The sequence below is a fragment of the Balaenoptera ricei genome, chromosome 5 (genome assembly GCF_028023285.1).
Source record: "Balaenoptera ricei isolate mBalRic1 chromosome 5, mBalRic1.hap2, whole genome shotgun sequence".
NCBI lineage: Eukaryota > Metazoa > Chordata > Mammalia > Artiodactyla > Balaenopteridae > Balaenoptera > Balaenoptera ricei.
Window position 1 is genome coordinate 34,476,913 of NC_082643.1, and position 18,578 is coordinate 34,495,490.

At 41.2% G+C, this 18,578-nt stretch overlaps 1 protein-coding gene across 6 annotated transcripts in view; it reads right to left on the bottom strand.

Annotated features, from left to right (window-relative positions):
* SH3D19 (SH3 domain containing 19) overlaps positions 1-18,578 on the bottom strand; it is a 180,769-nt gene that overhangs the window by 26,032 nt on the left and 136,159 nt on the right. For all 6 annotated transcript variants that reach the window (XM_059922602.1, XM_059922601.1, XM_059922603.1 and 3 more), the window contains 2 exons: positions 16,275-16,382; positions 4,446-4,561 (listed from right to left, as the gene is read on the bottom strand). In XM_059922602.1, the coding sequence (XP_059778585.1) occupies positions 4,446-4,561; positions 16,275-16,382 (224 nt within the window). The remainder of the gene's footprint in view (positions 1-4,445; positions 4,562-16,274; positions 16,383-18,578) is intronic.

Here is an 18,578-nt window from a genome sequence, read left to right on the forward strand (position 1 = left end):
AAAAAAAAAATTTTATTTATCTTATTTATTTATTTATTTTTGGCTGTGTTGGGTCTTCGTTGCTGCACACGGGGTTTCTCTAGTTGCAGCGAGCAGGGGCTACTCTTCGTTGCGGTGCACGGGCTTCTCACTTCAGTGGCTTCTCTTGTTGCGGAGCACGGGCTCTAGGCATGCGGGCTCAGTAGTTGTGGCATGCGGGCTCAGTAGTTGTGGCTCGCAGGTTCTAGAGCGCAGGCTCAGTAGTTGTGGTGCACGGGCTTAGTTGCTCCGCGGCATGTGGGATCTTCCCAGACCAGGGCTCAAACCCGTGTCCCCTGCATTGGCAGGTGGATTCTTAACCACTGCACCACCAGGGAAGCCCATATACTGCCTTTTTTTGTAAAAGAGGTTTAACTATAGCTTGGAAATCTTTGGGCTAATTCAGGCTGTTTTCCCCCTTCTTATCTTACAAATGAGCTAAAACTCTCTTCTATGGTTTTTAATTCAAACTGAATATTTACAAGTTTTCCTTAAATACCAAATGATTAATTGCTAATCACTGTGATCACTTGAATATGTTTCAATGTTTTATAATCCCATTTTGAAAAACAAATTAAGCTTGCCCTTAAAACTTGGTTTCACTAATGAACTCAGTTAATGTAGTGAGGCAAGTCACCAGCTCATAAACCCTGCAATATTCCAGACTATCATCCATGCCTTATAAATACACTGTTGCCTATATGCCCCCTGACAAATACTGCTATGATACTTGAAAAACTCATTTATTTCTTTGGCTGCCTTTAAAATTAAAACAAACAAGCAAAGGGAAAAACACTCTAGCAGATAGGTAGGAACTTTTATAGCTTTCCTCAAAATTACAGTTGTTAGACACCTTAATAATTAAGGGAAGATTTTTAAAAATATAGATATATAAATCTGACATGGAAAGTTATAGATGATGTACTTTAATAAACACATACCATATAATCCAAATCTTGTACCAAATCTAGTTTTCTCTGATTGGTTTTACTTTTATGGAGAATCTTAAATATATTTTTAATTTCTCAATTTTCTATAATGAGCAAAAATAAATCAGAAAAAAAGGCAGCACACTCAAATCCCCCGGGACTGTTAGGCACATTCCAAAAGGCACTGCTGCACCTGACACACGTCAAATACTGAGCAGGGGCTTGGTTCCTGTAGGAGCCACTGTCTCGTGTTTGCTCAAGTCCAGGTTTGTGTGCAGGTTCTGGTGACAGTCTTTGGAAGATTACTGATTAGGGATTTCCTGCTCTTCAATAGTCCACACATGAATGGAGCTCCTCTGTACCTGCTTTTTGTAGTTCTTCTCTAGCTCTGACATCCGTGAACTTTGGCTTCTGATGTGTTCGGGTAAGCATTTTAGCTCCTGGTGAAGTTGGTTTTTCGGCTTGTACTGCCCTGCAGATGCCACCTTTTTGTTCATGTTCTTTGGAATGGTTTCTTATATTCTAATTTCAAAATAATTCCCCGTTTTTTTGTTTGTTTTGTTTTTTCAAAAAACAGATATTTCTTCCAAAACCACATTCTTGTCTGTTGGAATCACTGAGCAGCCTCTGTAGATGTGCCTTCTCTTTTTTCTCCAGGAATTGGTACCACTTCTCACGTCCTGAATTCATTAGCCATCTCCTGTGCTGCGGCTGTGACTCCTTCCACCTTCTGGGCAGCGTCCCCTGACTCTCCTCTGGCACCGGCTGGCAGCCGGCTTGCGGGAGGCTCTGGGAGCCTTGGGTTTCCACAGAAGCGTCTGCTCCTGCTGACAGAATAGCGCCAGTGGCTCCTGATGTTCCTCACCCTGGATTCCCTTATCGTTTAAGCGAAGAAAGTGAGATTCTGCAACTACAGCCACCTTGTCCTGAGATGGAAAGTTCCCCGGCACTCAAGGCAGGAGAAATAGTCAAGGGTCTTTGTCCTGTGCCTCGTCAGAAGGCACAACTTTCAAAGACCGTGCCTTTCCTCATGGGTCATCACAGCGGCGAAGCACTCTTTCTAGAGACCCTCCCCAACACCTGAAGCCTTCCTGGCCTCTGATCTAAAACTCACTCAGTGGATTATGACTGAACGCCTCTAAGTCAGAATCCCGCCCAGGCGGAACGATACGGCAGCGCCGCGGGAGCCTTGGTTGGCCTCGGATAGCCGGTCCCCCGCCGTCCCCACCGGCGGGCCGCCGCCCGCGTCCCCCGGGGCGCGGCGCGGCGCACCCCGCCGCGCGTCGGGACCGGGGTCCAGTGCGGAGAGCCCTTCGTCCTGGGACACGGGGTGCGGCCGGAAAGGCGGCCGCCCCCTCGCCCGTCACGCACCGCACGTTCGTGGGGAACCTGGTGCTAAACCATTCGTAGACGACCTGCTTCTGGGTCGGGGTTTCGTACGTAGCAGAGCAGCTCCCTCGCTGCGATCTATTGAAAGTCAGCCCTCGACACAAGGGTTAAAAAAAAAAAAAAAAAAAAAAAGAAATAAAATTCACTCAGTAATTGTAATTCTCAAAACCAAAGGAATTTCTCAGGCATAGTTTTGACTTTTGGGCCCTGAAAATCTAAGTGCATGACTTCAGCCAAATCATTTCACTTGTGGTCTTTTTCTCTCCTCTTCTTCCTTCAGACCCAGTGTGTCTATTAGGGTATGTATTCATTACAGTACAGCACAGAGTGCTTTGACCGCGCCCCCCTCCGGCCCCCACCCTTTGTAAACAGCGCAGGACAGGATTTCCCTCATGTTGTTCATGCGAGATACAAACAGTTATGAATAGGGTCCCTCTCCAGATGGCTTAGTTTATTCTAACTTCCTTTCCTTGTTTTTTCTAAAATGTTGGAGTTGCTTTGTGGACTGCTTAACACCAAATGGAATAATACTTAATATTTTAATAGAGCTTTATGGGTTTCCAAAGCCCATGACGTGACTCAGTGAATGCTGTGTATGCCTACTCATCAGCCTCTCATTCTTCTTTACAACCCTTTAGAGTAGAAGCCAGTAACCCTCTCAAGTAACTTTTCCTCCGTGGAAATTTGGGATTTTCCCATTCAACAATAGTATGGTAGGAGCCCTATCATCCTCTTTTGGGTCATCTTGGCCCAGTTTTTTTAAAATTTTTTTGGCTCTGCTGCATGGCATGTGGGATCTTAGTTCCCTGACCAGGGATCAAACCCGCACCCCCTGCACTGGAAGCGTGGAGTCTTAACCACCGGACTGCCAGGGAAGTTCCTAGCCCAGTTTTAATAAAAATTTATTACCAAGTACTTTGAAGTGCAAGTGATCACTAAATTTTAATTCAGCCTACAGAAAAATCTCATTAACTTGACATTGGCTAATTCAATTTAATGTCTCCTTCAAATAAATTTCTCTTCACTAGATGATTAGATGGGTTTGCACGTATAATAGCATAGTTAATGCACAAATATAAAACTATTATGAAGTTTGAACTGAAAATTTGGCTCAAAGACTTTAAGAACTGGTTTCTTTTGAAACAAACCTTAAAGATAATCTATCATATGGGAATTTCAAAAAGTATGGAAAAACAGTTTTGAGGTTGAAATTAAAAAAGAAACTTTTACCACCATCTGTTAACAAGTACATGATAAAGCACTACTTTTTAAATTTAAAAAATGCTTCTCTCCTAAATTTCAGATGAACAAATTCTTATGATAATTATCTTAAAATTATGTCACTAAGTCAGTATTTTATTTTATTTTATTTTTTTAAAGATCTATTTATTATTTATTTATTTTATTTATTTTTGGCTGCATTGGGTCTTAGTTGCGGCATGCAGGATCTTCATTGAGGCATGCGGGATCTTTTGTTGCGGCTCACGGGCTTCTCTCTAGTTGAGGTGTGTGGGTTTTCTTTTCTCTAGTTGTGGCATGCAGGCTCCAGGGAGCATGGGCTCTGCAGTTGTGGCGCGCGGGTTCCAGGGCGCGTGGACTCTGTAGTTTGAGGCACACGGGCTCTGGTTGAGGTGCGCAGGCTCAGTAGTTGTGGTGCGCGGGCTTAGTTGCCCCGCATGTGGCATGTGGGATCTTAGTGCCCTGACCAGGGATCAAACCCACGTCCCCTGCATCGTAAGGCGGATTCTTTACCACTGGACCACCAGGAAAGTCCCTAATTTGGTATTTTAAATAAAACCTGATAATTGAACTAAATCTGTTTCCACAATAATTAAAGGTTTTTAGAGATTTTCAATAACTTCCTCATTATTAATGCTATTTAAAAGAATGCCATAATATTGGTATAGGGCAAATTATTTTATGATGAAGTACAATGAATTAGCCTAATTCTTTTATTCTACAGGAATTTTAAAAATATTAAATAAGTACATGGAGCTTAGAAATTGGTTTTATCTGGCCAATAGTAAAATAATTTAGACATCAGCTGATTACTTAAAATTAGCGCATAGCTTAGTCTTCAACCTAAGATTACCTATAATGACCACTTACCAAGTTTCTAGTTCTGTCAGCATTACCGAGTTTTCCGGATACTGTGCTGAAGGTGTTTCCAATAGGTTTTTCAGTAGGGAGAGGAGGTGGGCTTTGTGGATCCTCCTCATGTGAACCTGGAAAAATAGCAGTAATTAATTAATCAATAATTTCTAGTCTTCGGGGGTTTCAAGGGATGAAATGATTACAGCTTGGTTCCCTATTAGGAAAATGGCTATTGTAAAAGATCCACACAAAGAATGGATAGCTAAGCAAATGAGAAGGATCTTCTGGAAAACCTCAGAAAATTGATGAGTTAGTAGGCATCAGTCAATTTTACCAAATGTTTTATAGAGATTAAAAATAATACTAAATAATTACAACAGCAAGCCAGCATTTGTTGAGAACCTTCTATGGGCCACGCATTAAGTTAAGGCACTTTATTCATATACATTTCTCCAAACCAACCTCAATCTAAGTGCTAGATCTGTTGAGTCTACTAGCTAGTAGCCACACGTGGCAATTTCAACTTAAATCTTAATTAAAATAAAATAAAATTAAAATTTCAGTCCCTCAGTTGCATTAGCCACATTTCAAGTGCTCAGTAGCCACATGTGGCTATTGGCTACCATACTGGACAGCACTATACTAGATAATATCCTACCCATTTTACAGATGAAGAAATTGAAGCTGAGAAGAAAATAAATGAGCTAGCCAGGTCTTAATGCTAGTAATGGTCAGATGGGTTTGAAACCAAAAGCCTGTACTCATTTTAGTAAGGCATGCTGCTTCCTAATAGGTAGTGTATCCAACCCTCCCCCATCCAAATAATTAAATGTGTTTTCTAATATATTAGCTCCAGATTAATGGGCTTAATTGCTCCCATTTTAACAAGCAATCAATATCTTTACATCCAAACTACATCCTTAACCCAGAAATAGTGCACTCCCAACTTATTTTAAAAAGAAAACAAAGATGACCAGATTTAATTAGTGACAGCTAATTAAAATCTGTGTGCAAAACACTTGGAGAGAGGATGACTATAACATACTAAGGGAGGCTAAAGCCACCTTTTACTGGTTTGGACATTTAAAGGAGATAGGAATTTTTCCCATTCAAATGAACACTCTCTGCTTCCATTTCACATGAAAAACCTATAACAAAACAAGAGGATGATTTGTCAGGTTTCCTGTTTTATCCACAGACAGGAAAACACTCTCAAAAGGGGAAAAATACCCAGGCCAGCTCCTAGGAAAACAATGATTTAGAGACAGACGAGTGTTCTTAGTTGAGAGGCAGTGCTGCGCGGGGAATTAAGACGCACACAGGGACGGTCCAACTCAGTCGCCATCTTGAAGATTTTCTCTGTGCTGCAGCTTCCTTACTGAAGGGCACAAAGCAGTAAGAATATGAAAGCAGAGAGGAGATAGCTTATGGGAAGGAAGGGACATAGTAATTATCTGGTGTGGGTATGTGGGAGAGGTGGAGATTTTCAATTTCAAACTATGTGGTCAGCGGAGTGCTCAGTGAGAAAAGTGGCATTTGAGCAAAGACCTGAAGGAACAGTGAAGGAGGGAGCCATGCAGAGATCTGGGGAAAGGACATCCTAGTCAGAAGAAACAGGTCCCCAGGGGAAGAAGCTGACAGGTTCAGAGCAAGGAGTTTTGCACCACAAAGCTGTTCCTTTCTTTTCTTGTCCATTCCAAGTTCTTTGGACACCAAAAGTCTTATTTTTTTTTTTCCTCCACAGCAATATATGCATTGATTAATAATTGTAATAATAAAATTCTGGGGAACTGGTTTTTGATATAAATAGAATGAATTATCTAGGAACTGGCACTTCAGTTCTCTCACATATAGCAGTACAGAACTCAGCTTTCTAATAGTTACTGGAGTTTTGTCAGGATAATAAATAAAGGTGCTTTCTCAATATACCCTTCTCAGGATTTCAGGACTATTAATCCAATTTATAAGTGTGTAGAAGAGAGTAAACATAGCAGGCCTGAGTTACAAGGTTGGTCCTTGCTGGCACCTAGGAACTTGGATTTTGGGAAGCTTCGCACCATTTCTAGAACTGATAAAACAAAAGAATATGGTTTATGCTGAACACCTGCTTTCCTTCTGGGAAATCTGGCATTTTGGTACATGCCATAATTCCTAGAGGTGTCCATGTAACCAGCCCCCAACAAAAACCCTGGGTGCTGAGTCTCTAATGAGCTTCCCTGATTGACGTTTCACATCTGAGTGGAGTTAGGTACACCCTGTGTGACTCTACTGGGAGAGGACTCCTAGAAACTTGTGCTGGTTTCCTCCAGACTTTGCCCCGGGCACCTTTTTCCTTTGCTGATTTTGCTTCGCATACTTTTGCTATAATACATCACAGCCACGAATACAACTATATGCTAAATCCTGTGGGTCCTCCTAGCAAATCATCAAACACGGGGATCTGGGGGACCCTGACACAACAGGAGAATACATTTAAATGTAAAAGTTGTATTACTTAAAGCCACATGAGCTTCAGGTAATATTTATTATCATTCTATCTCACGTAGCTTATTAAAATCCCAAATACTTTTAACAAGGTAACAGTGAGCAGGCCGACAACCCTATGAGCTGTCCTGTCACTGATCTGTGGGCTATATAATGCTGTCAAAAGGAACGTACGACCAGTTCTTCAGTCTAACACTACCATATAAGCTCCTAAGAAGCGAGAACCCACTAGGATTTGGTACCTTTGACTTTCTCTCCTCCTCACTCTTCATAGAAACTCCGTTCAATCTTCTCACTACTTGGCTTAGAGCCATCAGTTAATAAAACCATCAAGAGACTAAAACCAATATGATTCTTCTAGGTAGTATTTTATAGAGAAGCCAAACCCCTAAACTAAGTTTGATGGCATTCCAGGGTATGCCTGCAGTGTAACCCTGGGATGCTGCAGGTGAAGGACTGGGACACTTGCTCTGCTGTTGGCAGGAATGGAGTGGCAGAATCTCGTTAGACAAAGGCAAGGATGCAACTGGGCTATGCAAAAGCACTAAAGGAAATGAAAGGAAAGCAGAGGCTCACAGAGAAAGCTGTGTGATCACCCAGGAACTGCTCTGGAAACCACTGTATGTGCATTCACGTGCATACATACTCACGCTTTTTCTAATCGCTAGGGCCTAAGGTAAACAGTTCTGGCCCTCTTGGCTTCTCTCTTATGATAATATCAGATGTATCTGCAGTACTTATTAAAAAAAATTCATCCAAAATTTCATTTATTGTAACACTGAAAAATCAAGTAAGGAAGTGTATCAAAACGTAGTGTTATACTAATTAAAATAATATTTTTATACACAGTTACGTTTTTATAACTCTTGGTTACTCCTCTTCAGACAATTCACACATAGCTATATTTAGATTATGCTTACTGGAATAATACACTCCTGACAGACATATACAACTATATTTGCTATCAGTTTCAAAACTTTCCTACCAAATCATTACTACTGGCACTAACATACGATATTACAATTACTCTGAGTTTCAGCCTTCCTCTATTCTCTCTGTCTAAGACAATGTTAAAGAGAAGTAAAAACCAAATTTACTGTACTGGACTTCCCTGGTGGCGCAGTGGTTAAGAATCCGCCTGCCAATGCAGGGGACATGGGTTCGAGCCCTGGCCCGGGAAGATCCCACATGCTGCAGAGCAACTAAGCCCATGTGCTACAACAACTGAGCCTGCGCTCTAGAGCCCGCGCGCCACAACTACTGAGCCCGTGTGCTGCAATACTGAAGCCCGCATGCTCTAGGGCCCATGTGCCAGAACTACTGAGTCTGCACGCCTAGAGCTCTTGCTCTGCAACAAGAGAAGTCACTGCAATGAGAAGTCACTGCAATGAGAAGTCACTGCAATGAGAAGAGTAGCACCGCAATGAAGAGTAGCCCCTGCTCGCCACAACTAGAAAAAGCCTGCATGCAGCAACAAAGACCCAATGCAGCCAAAAATGAACTAAAAAAATATAAAAAATAAAAAATAAACAAATTTGCTGTACTAATTGTCTAAAGAATTATGAGAAAACAACTTGCTTTTAAAAGTTCTCGAGGGGAGGATCTTCAAGATGGCGGAGGAGTAAGACGTGGAGATCGCCTTCCTCCCCATAAATACATCAGAAATACATCTACATGTGGAACAAGTCCTACAGAACACCTACTGAACGCTGGCAGAAGACCTCAGACTTCCCAAAAGGCAAAAACTCCCCACGTACCTGGGTAGGGCAAAAGAAAAAAGAAAAAGCAGAGACAAAATAATAGGGATGGGACCCACACATCTGGGAGGGAGCTGTGAAGGAGGAAAAGTTTCCACACACTAGGAAGCCTCTTCACTAGTGGAGATGAGGGGTGTGGCGGGGGGGAAGCTTCAGAGCTATGGAGGAGAGCGCAGCCACAGGGGTGCAGAGGGCAAAGCGGAGAGATTCCCTCATAGAGAATGGGTGCCGACCAGCACTCACCAGCCCGAGAGGCTTGTCTGCTCACCCGCTGCGGCGGATGGGGCCTGGGAGCTGAGGCTCGGGCTTCCAAGGTCAGATCCCAGGGAGAGGACTGGGGTTGGCTGCATGAACACAGCCTGCAGGGGGCTAGTGCGCCACAGCTAGCAGGGAGGGAGTCCGGGAAAACATCTGGAACTGCCTAAGAGGCAAGAGACCATTGTTTCAGGGTGTGCAAGGAGAGGGGATTCAGAGCACCGCCTAATCGAGCTCCAGAGACGGGCGCAAGCCGCGGCTATCAGCGCGGACCCCAGAGACGGGCATGAGACACTAAGGCTGCTGCTGCAGCCACCAAGAAGCCTGTGTACAAGCACAGGTCACTATCCACATGTCCACTCCTGGGAGCCTGTGCAGCCTGCCCCTGCCAGGGTCCCGTGATCCAGGGACAACTTCCCGGGGAGAATGCACGGTGCGCCTCAGGCTGTTGCAACGTCACGCCAGCCTCTGCTGCCACAGGCTCGCCCCGCATTCCGTACCCCTCCCTCCCCCCGGCCTGAGTGAGCCAGAGCCCCTTAATCAGCTGCTACTTTAACCCCGTCCTGTCTGGGCAGGAAACAGACGCCCTCAGGCGACCTACACACAGAGGCAGGGCCAAATCCAAAGCTGAACCCCAGGAGCTGTGCGAACAAAGAAGAGAAAGGGAAATCTCTCCCAGCAGCCCCAGGAGCAGGGGATTAAATCTCCACAATCAACTTGATGTATCCTGCATCTGTGGAATACCTGAATAGGCAACGAATCATCCCAAAATTGAGGCAGGGGACTCTGGGAGCAACTGTAGACTTGGGGTTTGCTATCTGCATCTAATTTGTTTCTGGTTTTAGATTTATCTCAGTTTAGTATTTAGAGCTTATTATCATTGGTAGATGTGTTTATTGATTTGGTTGCTCCCTTCCTTTTTTTTTCTTTTATATATATATATATATATATATATATATATATATATATATATATATATACATACATATACATATTTTCCTTTTTTGCTTTTTGTGAGTGTGTATGTATATGCTTCTTTGTGTGATTTTGTCTGTATAGCTTTGCTTTTACCATTTGTCCTAGGGTTCTGTCTGTCCGTTTTTTTCTTTGTTTGTTTGTTTTGTTGGTTTTTTTTTAGTATAGTTTTTAGCACTTGTTATCATTGGTGGATTTGTTTATTGATTTGCTTGCTCTCTTCTTTCTTTCTTTTTTTATTACTTTTTAATTTTTAATAATTTTTTAATTTTAATAACTTCATTTTATTTATTTATTTATTTATTTATTTATTCTTTCTTTCTTTTTCTCCCTTTATTTCTGAGCTGTGTGGCTGACAAGGTCTTGGTGCTCCGGCCGGGTGTCAGTCCTGAGCCTCTTAGGTGGGAGAGCCGAGATCAGGACATTGGTCCACCAGAGACCTCCCAGCTCCACATAATATCAAACGGCAAAAGCTCTCCCAGAGATCTCCATCTCAACACTAAGACCCAGCTCCACTCAACGACCAGCAAGCTACAGTGCTGGACACCCCATGCCAAACAACTAGCAAAAGAGGAACACAACCCCACGCATTAGCAGAGAAGCTGCCTAAAAGCATAATAAGGTCACAGACACCCCAAAACACACTACTGGACGTGGTCCTGCCCACCAGAAAGACAAGATTCAGCTTCACCCACCAGAACACAGGCACTAGTCCCTTCCACCAGGAAGCCTACACAACCCACTGAACCAATCTTACCTACTGGGGGCAGACACCAAAAACAACAGGAACTATGAACCTGCAGCCTGCAAAAAGCAGACCTGAAATGCAGTAAGTTAAGCAAAATGAGAAGACAGAGAAATACACAGCAGATGAAGGAGCAAAGTAAAAACCCAGAGACCAAACAAATAAGAGGAACTAGGCAGTCTACCTGAAAAAGAATTCAGAGTAATGATAGTAAAGATGATCCAAAATCTTGGAAATAGAATGGAGAAAATACAGGAAACGTTTAACAAGGACCTAGAAGAACTAAAGAGCAAACAAACAATGATGAACAACACAATAAATGAAATTAAAAATTCTCTAGAAGGAATCAATAGCAGAATAACTGAGGCAGAAGAATGGATAAGTGACCTGGAAGATAAAAGAGTGGAAGTAACTACCACAGAGCAGAATAATGAAAAAAGAATGAAAAGAATTGAGAACAGTCTCAGAGACCTCTGGGACAATATTGAAAGCACCAACATTCAAATTATAGGGGTCCCAGAAGAAGAAGAGAAAAAGAAAGGGACTGAGAAAATATTTGAAGAGATTATAGTTGAAAACTTCCCTAATGTGGGAAAGGAAATAGTCAAGTCCAGGAAGCACAGAGAGTCCCATACAGGATAAATCCAAGGAGAAACACACCAAGACACATATTAATCAAACTATCAAAAATTAAATACAACGAAAAAAAATATTAAAAGCAGCAAGGGAAAAGCAACAAGTAACATACAAGGGAATCCCCATAAGGATTCAGCTGATTGCTCAGCAGATTTCTCAGCAGAAACTCTGCAGGCCAGAAGGGTGTGGCAGGACATATTTAAAGTGATGAAAGGGAAAAACCTACAACCAAGATTACTCTACCCAGCAAGGATCTCATTCAGATTCAATGGAGAAATTAAAACCTTTGCAGACTAGCAAAAGTTAAGAGAATTCAGCACCACCAAACCAGCTTTACAACAAATGCTAAAGGAACTTCTCTAGGCAGCAAACACACAAGAGAGGGGAAAGGCCTACAATAACAAACCCAAAACAATTAAGAAAATGGTAATAGGAACATACATATCTATAGTACCTTAAATGTAAATGGATTAAATGCTCCAACCAAAAGACATAGACTGGCTGAATGGATACAAAAACAAGACCTGTATATATGCTGTCTACAGGAGACCCACTTCAGACCTGGGGACAAATACAGACTGAAAGTGAGGGGATGGAAAAAGATATTCTATGCAAATGGAAATCAAAAGAAAGCTTGAGTAGCAATTCTCATACCAGGCAAAATAGATGTTTAAATAAAGACTATAACAAGAGACAAAGGAGGACACTACATAATGATCAAGGGATAAATCCAAGAAGAAGACCTAGCAATTGTAAATATTTATGCACCCAACACAGGAGCACCTCAATACATAAGGCAAATGCTAACAGCCATAAAACGGGAAATCGACAGTAACACAATCATAGTAGGGGACTTTAACACCCCACTTTCACCAATGGACAGATCACCCAAAATGAAAATAAATAAGGAAACACAGGGCTTTCCTGGTGGTGCAGTGGTTGAGAATCTACCTGCCAATGCAGGGGAAACGGGTTCGAGCCCTGTTCTGGGAAGATCCCACATGCCGCGGAGCAACTAGGCCCGTGAGCCACAACTACTTAGCCTGCGTGTCTGGAGCCTGTGCTCCCAACAAGAGAGGCTGCGATAGTGAGAGGCCCGTGCACCGCGATGAAGAGTGCCCCTGCTTGCCGCAACTAGAGAAAGCCCTTGCACAGAAACGAAGACCCAACACAGCCAAAAAAAAAAAAAAAAAAAGAAAGGAAACACAAGCTTTAAATGATACATTAAACAAGACAGACTTAATTGATATTTACAGGACATTCCATCCAAAAACAACAGAATACGCTTTCTTCTGCTCATGGAACATTCTCCAGGATAGACCATATCTTGGGTCACAAATCAAGGATTGGTAAATTTAAGAATACTGAAATCGTATCAAGTATCTTTTCTGACCACTATGCTATGAGACTAGATATCAATTACAGGAAAAAATCTGTAAAAAATACAAACACATGGAGGCTAAACAATACACTACTAAATAACCAAGAGATCACTGAAGAAATCAAAGAGGAAATCAAAAAATACCTAGAAACAAATGACAATGAAAACATGATGACCCAAAACCTATGGGATGCAACAAAAGCAGTTCTAAGAAGGAGGTTATTACAATACAATCCTACCTCAAGAAACAAGAAACATCTCAAATAAACAACCTAACCTCACACTAAAGCAATTAGAGAAAGAAGAACAAAACCCCCCCAAAGTTAGCAGAAGGAAAGAAATCATAAAGATCAGATCAGAAATAAATGAAAAAGAAATGAGGGAAATGATAGCAAAGATCAAGAAAACTAAAAGCTGGTTCTTTGAGAAGATAAACAAAATTGATAAACTATTAGCCAGACTCATCAAGAAAAAAAGGGAGAAGACTCAAATCAATAGAATTAGAAATGAAAAAGGAGAAGTAACAACTGACACTGCAGAAATACAAAGGATCATTAGAGATTACTACAAGCAACTATATGCCAATAAAATGGACAACTTGGAAGAAATGGACAAATTCTTAGAGAAGCACAACCTTCCAAGACTGAACCAGGAAGAAATAGAAAATATAAACAGACCAATCACAAGCACTGAAATTGAAACTGTGATTAAAAATCTTCCAACAAACAAAAGCCCAGGACCAGAAGGATTCACAGGCGAATTCTATCAAACATTTAGAGAAGAGCTAACACCTATCCTTCTCAAACTCTTCCAAAATATAGCCGAGGAAAGAACACTCCCAAACTCATTCTATGAGGCCACCATCACCCTGATAACAAAATCAGACAAAGATGTCACCAAAAAAGAAAACTACACGCTAATATAATTGATGAACATAGATGCAAAAATCCTTAACAAAATACTAGTAAACAGAATCAGGCAGCACATTAAAAGGATCATACACTATGATCAAGTGGGGTTTATCACAGGAACACAAGGATTCTTCAATATACGCAAATCAATCAATGTGATAAACCATATTAACAAATTGAAGGAGAAAAACCATATGATTATCTCAATAGCTACAGAAAAAGCTTTTGACAAAATTCAACAACAATTTATGATAAAAATCTGCCAGAAAATGGGCATAGAGGAAACTTACCTCAACATAATAAAGGCCAGATGACAAACCCACAGCCAGCATTGTTCTCAGTGGTGAAAACTGAAACCATTTCTACTAAGATAAGGAACAAGACAAGGTTGCCCACTCTCACCACTATTATTCAACATAGTTTTGGAAGTTATAGCCACAGCAATCAGAGAAGAAAAAGAAATAAAAGGAATCCAAATCAGAAAAGAAGAAGTAAAGCTGTCACTGTTTGCAGATGACATGATACTATACATAGAGAATCCTAAAGATGCCACCAGAAAACTACTAGAGCTAATCAACGAATTTGGTAAAGTAGCAAGATACAAAATTAATACACAGAAATCTCTTGCATTCCTATACACTAATGATGAAAAATCTGAAAGAGAAATTAATGAAACACTCCCATTTACCACTGCAACAAAAAGAATAAAATACCTCTGAATAAACCTACCTAAGGAGACAAAAGACCTGTATGCAGAAAATTATAAGACACTGATGAAAGAAATTAAAGATGATACAAATAGGTGGAGAGATATACCATGTTCTTGGATTGGAAGAATCAACATTGTGAAAATGACTATACTACCCAAAGCTATCTACAGATTCAATGCAATACCTATCAAACTACCAATGGCATTTTTCACAGAACTAGAATAAAAAATTTCACAATTTGTATGGAAACACAAAAGACCCTGAATAGCCAAAGCAATCTTGAGAAAGAAAAACGAAGCTGGAGGAATCAGGCTCCCTGACTTCAGACTATACTACAGAGCTACAGTCATCAAGACAGTATACTATTGGCACAAAAACAGAAATACAGATCAGTGGAACAGGATAGAAAGCCCAGAGATAAACCCATGAACATATGGTCACCTTATCTTTGATAAAGGAGGCAAGAATATACAATGGAGAATAAGTCATGCTGGGAAAACTGGACAGCTACATGTAAAAGAATGAAATTAGAACACTCCCTAATGCCATACACAAAAATAAACTCAAAATGGATGAAAGACCTAAATGTAAGGCCAGACACTATAAAACTCTTAGAGGAAAACATAGGCAGAACACTCTATGACATAAATCACAGCACGATCCTTTTTGACCCACCCCCTAGAGAAATGGAAATAAAAATAAAAGTAAACAAATGGGACCTAATGAAACTTAAAAGCTTTTTCACAGCAAAGGAAACCATAAACAAGATGAAAAGACAACCCTTAAAATGGGAGAAAATATTTGCAAATGAGGCAACTGGCAAAGGATTAACCTCCAAAATCTACAAGCAGCTCATACAGCTCAATATCAAAAAAACAACCCAATCCAAAAATGGGCGGAAGACCTAAATAGACATTTCTCCCAAGAAGATATACAGATTGCCAACAAACACATGAAAGGATGCTCAACATCACTAATCATTAGAGAAATGCAAATCAAAACTATAATGTTGTATCACCTCACACCAGTCAGAATGGCCATCATCAAAAAATCTACAAACAATAAATGCTGGAGAGGGTGTGGAGAAAAAGGAACCCTGTTGCATTGTTGGTGGGAATGTAAATTGATACAGCCACTATGGAGAACAGTATGGAGGTTTCTTAAAAAACTAAAAATAGAACTATCATACGACCCAGCAATCCCACTACTGGGCATATACCCTGAGAAAACCATAATTCAAAAAGAGTCATGTACCACAATGTTCATTGCAGCTCTATTTACAATAGTCAGGACATGGAAGCAACCTAAGTGTCCATCGACAGACGAATGGATCAAGAAGATGTGGCACATATATACAACGGAATATGACTCAGCCATAAAAAGAAACGAAATTGAGTTAATTTGTAGTGAGGTGGATGGACCTAGAGTCTGTCATACAGAGTGTAGTAAGTCAGAAGGAGAAAAACAAATACCATATGCTAATACATATATATGGAATCCTAAAAAAAAAAGTGGTTCTGAAGAATCTAGGGGCAGGACAGGAATAAAGATGCAGATGCAGATAATGGACTTGAGGACACAGGGAGGGGGAAGGGTAAGCTGGGACAACGTAAGAGAGTGGCATGGACATATATACACTACCAAATGTAAAACAGATAGCTAGTGGGAAGCAGCCGCATAGCACAGGGAGATCAGGTCAGCGCTTTGTGTCCAACTAGAGGGGTGGGATAGGAAGGATGAGAGGGAGACATAAGAGGGAAGAGATATGGGGATATACGTATACGTATAGCTGATTCCCTTTGTTATACAGCAGAAAGTACCACACCATTGTAAAGCAATTATACTCCAATAAAGATGTTAAAAAAAATGTTCTCGACTGAAAAATAATAAGTGGCCGATTATACATAATTTCAAAAGCAGACTGATAAATTAGGATATATTTCTCACTGGCTCTTGGAGAAGCAAATAAATGAGGCAGAGAAGTGCTTACATTTTCCTGGTTTGGCTGGAATTCGAATCACAGTGGGCTTCCTGGTGGGTGCTGGTTGAACTGCTCGTTCCTTTGCTGGTTCTATTCTTGTGGGGAGCTGAAAGGGATCTAATGAAAAACACAGTGTATTTTGCATGTTTTAGTTAACATGAACTCAAACAAAAAACCTCATTCATAATTAAAGAGTCATATTTTTCATGCCCTAGGGAAAACTATTCATGGATAAACAAAATCTCAGTTTGCAGAGACAAAAACAAAGTCAGGGCTCATGAAAGGAAATAACTTGGCGCTCCGTAAATAATTCATGTGGCTTTTCTTGCTCTCTGATGAGAGAGATCCAGGACAATCTTCAATTATGTAGAAGCTATCTTTCACAGGAGTGTAATCATTCCATAAGTGTCTGCCTGAAAATGAGGGGCAATTGAAACATGCAGCCAATTTTCCCCCTATAGTGAAGCCTCCTGGATCCCCCAGGAAGGAAGGTCTCTTTGCCCCACCCCTGTGCCTGCATTGGAAAACCTCCCTGCAGGGCTGGCCCTGGGCCTCATTCCACCCCTCATCCCACCCTGCCAGAGCGTGGCAGCAGCACACTCGGATTGAGTAGTGAAGTGAAACTACACCTTGCTAACATGAAAACGGAAAGCGTTTTATCCTGGAAATAAAATAAGACATCTCCCTTCAAATATTTGATTTGGGGCCAAAGATATATATTCTCCATCTTAACCCATTCATTTAAAATGGACAGTATGTGCTTAGGGACAGTATTTTAAATAAAAGCATAACCACCAAACTTTTTTCTTCCTTCTTTTGTTTTTGGCCATGCCGCAAGGCCTGTGGGATCTTAGTTACCCAACCAGGGATGGAACCCAGGCCCTCGGCAGTGAGAGCGTGGAGCCCTAACCACTGGACCGCCAGAGAAATCCCCCACCAAACTTTTTTACTGAAAGGAATAGTCTTTTTTTCTTTAATGTAAATGTTCTTTTTAGTAGTTTGGGAAGATGACCAAAAATTTTTTAAAAGATGAAAAACATAAAAATAAATAGATTAGCAAAAATAAAATCAAATGCTGTATAATGCATACTCTATACAGTGCACAGGGTCTCATGAGGCCGCTTTTGCCTTTATTCAACAAGAGGCAGAAGGAATACATACTGTATTCGGAACCTGTTCTCTGGCTCTCGCCTGTAGGGAGATACTCCCTATAAACAACGCACTTCACAGCGCCCGTGATGAACAGCATTTATGTTCTGCCTGTTATGAGCCGCAGTTCAATAAAGCATCTTTTGCTGACCAGCTCTTTTCAGGATACACGAAGAGCTCAGCTAAGGATAAGAAGGCCTTTCAGCTCCTTGATACTTGCCCTTCCCTTCCACCCAGCTCTCAGGCAACCCGACTCTCAGACCTGCTACCAGAGCATCACCCACTCACTAGTCACTTGATCTCACATGTCTGCTTACCACGTGCCAGTAACAGTGCGAGGTGGGGAGATAGGACGGTTAAGTACAATCCTATTTTAAGTTTATTATCTATCACCTAAGTAAGGCCCCCAGATGGCATGCTAGGTAAAATAATAATTAGGCTAGTTAGAAAAAAAAAATTAGATGACCCCTCTATGGAAACCTGTCTATTAGCTCATTAGTGAGGCGAGTCTTGTCTGTGCTCAAAAACCCAACTCAACATCATCAAAACAATATCAAACTTTCAAAAAAGGCTCTTGTAATAATATCACTTTCTTCCATTGTAACCTATATCCCCAGAAAACAAACAAAGCTTCTTCTTTTAGGTCTAAAGAAATTCGTCAACTACTTATTTTGTTATAGCATTATTTTTCATTTCAAAAGTAACATTTATTGTAAAAATGGGAAACATTAAGAAATATATGATAGGGACTTCCCTGGTGGCGCAGTGGTTAAGAATCCGCCTGCCAATGCAGGGGACACAGGTTCGATCCCTGGTCCGGGAAGATCCCACATGTTGTGGAGCAACTAAGCCCATGAGCCACAACTACTGAGCCTGCGCTCTAGAGCCCGCAAGCCACAACTACTGAAGCCTGCATGCGACAGCTACTGAAGCCCGTGCGCCTAGAGCCTGTGCTCCACAACAAGAGAAGCCACCGCAATGAGAAGCCCTCGCACTGCAATGAAGAGTAGCCCCTGCTCGCCACTAGAGAAAGCCCACACGCAACAATGAAGACCCAACACAGCCAAAAATAAATACATTTATTTTTTAAAAAAATAAATAAGTTGATCTTAAAAAAAAAAAAGAAATATATGATAGAAAATCTCCTGTAATCCCATCCCTGCA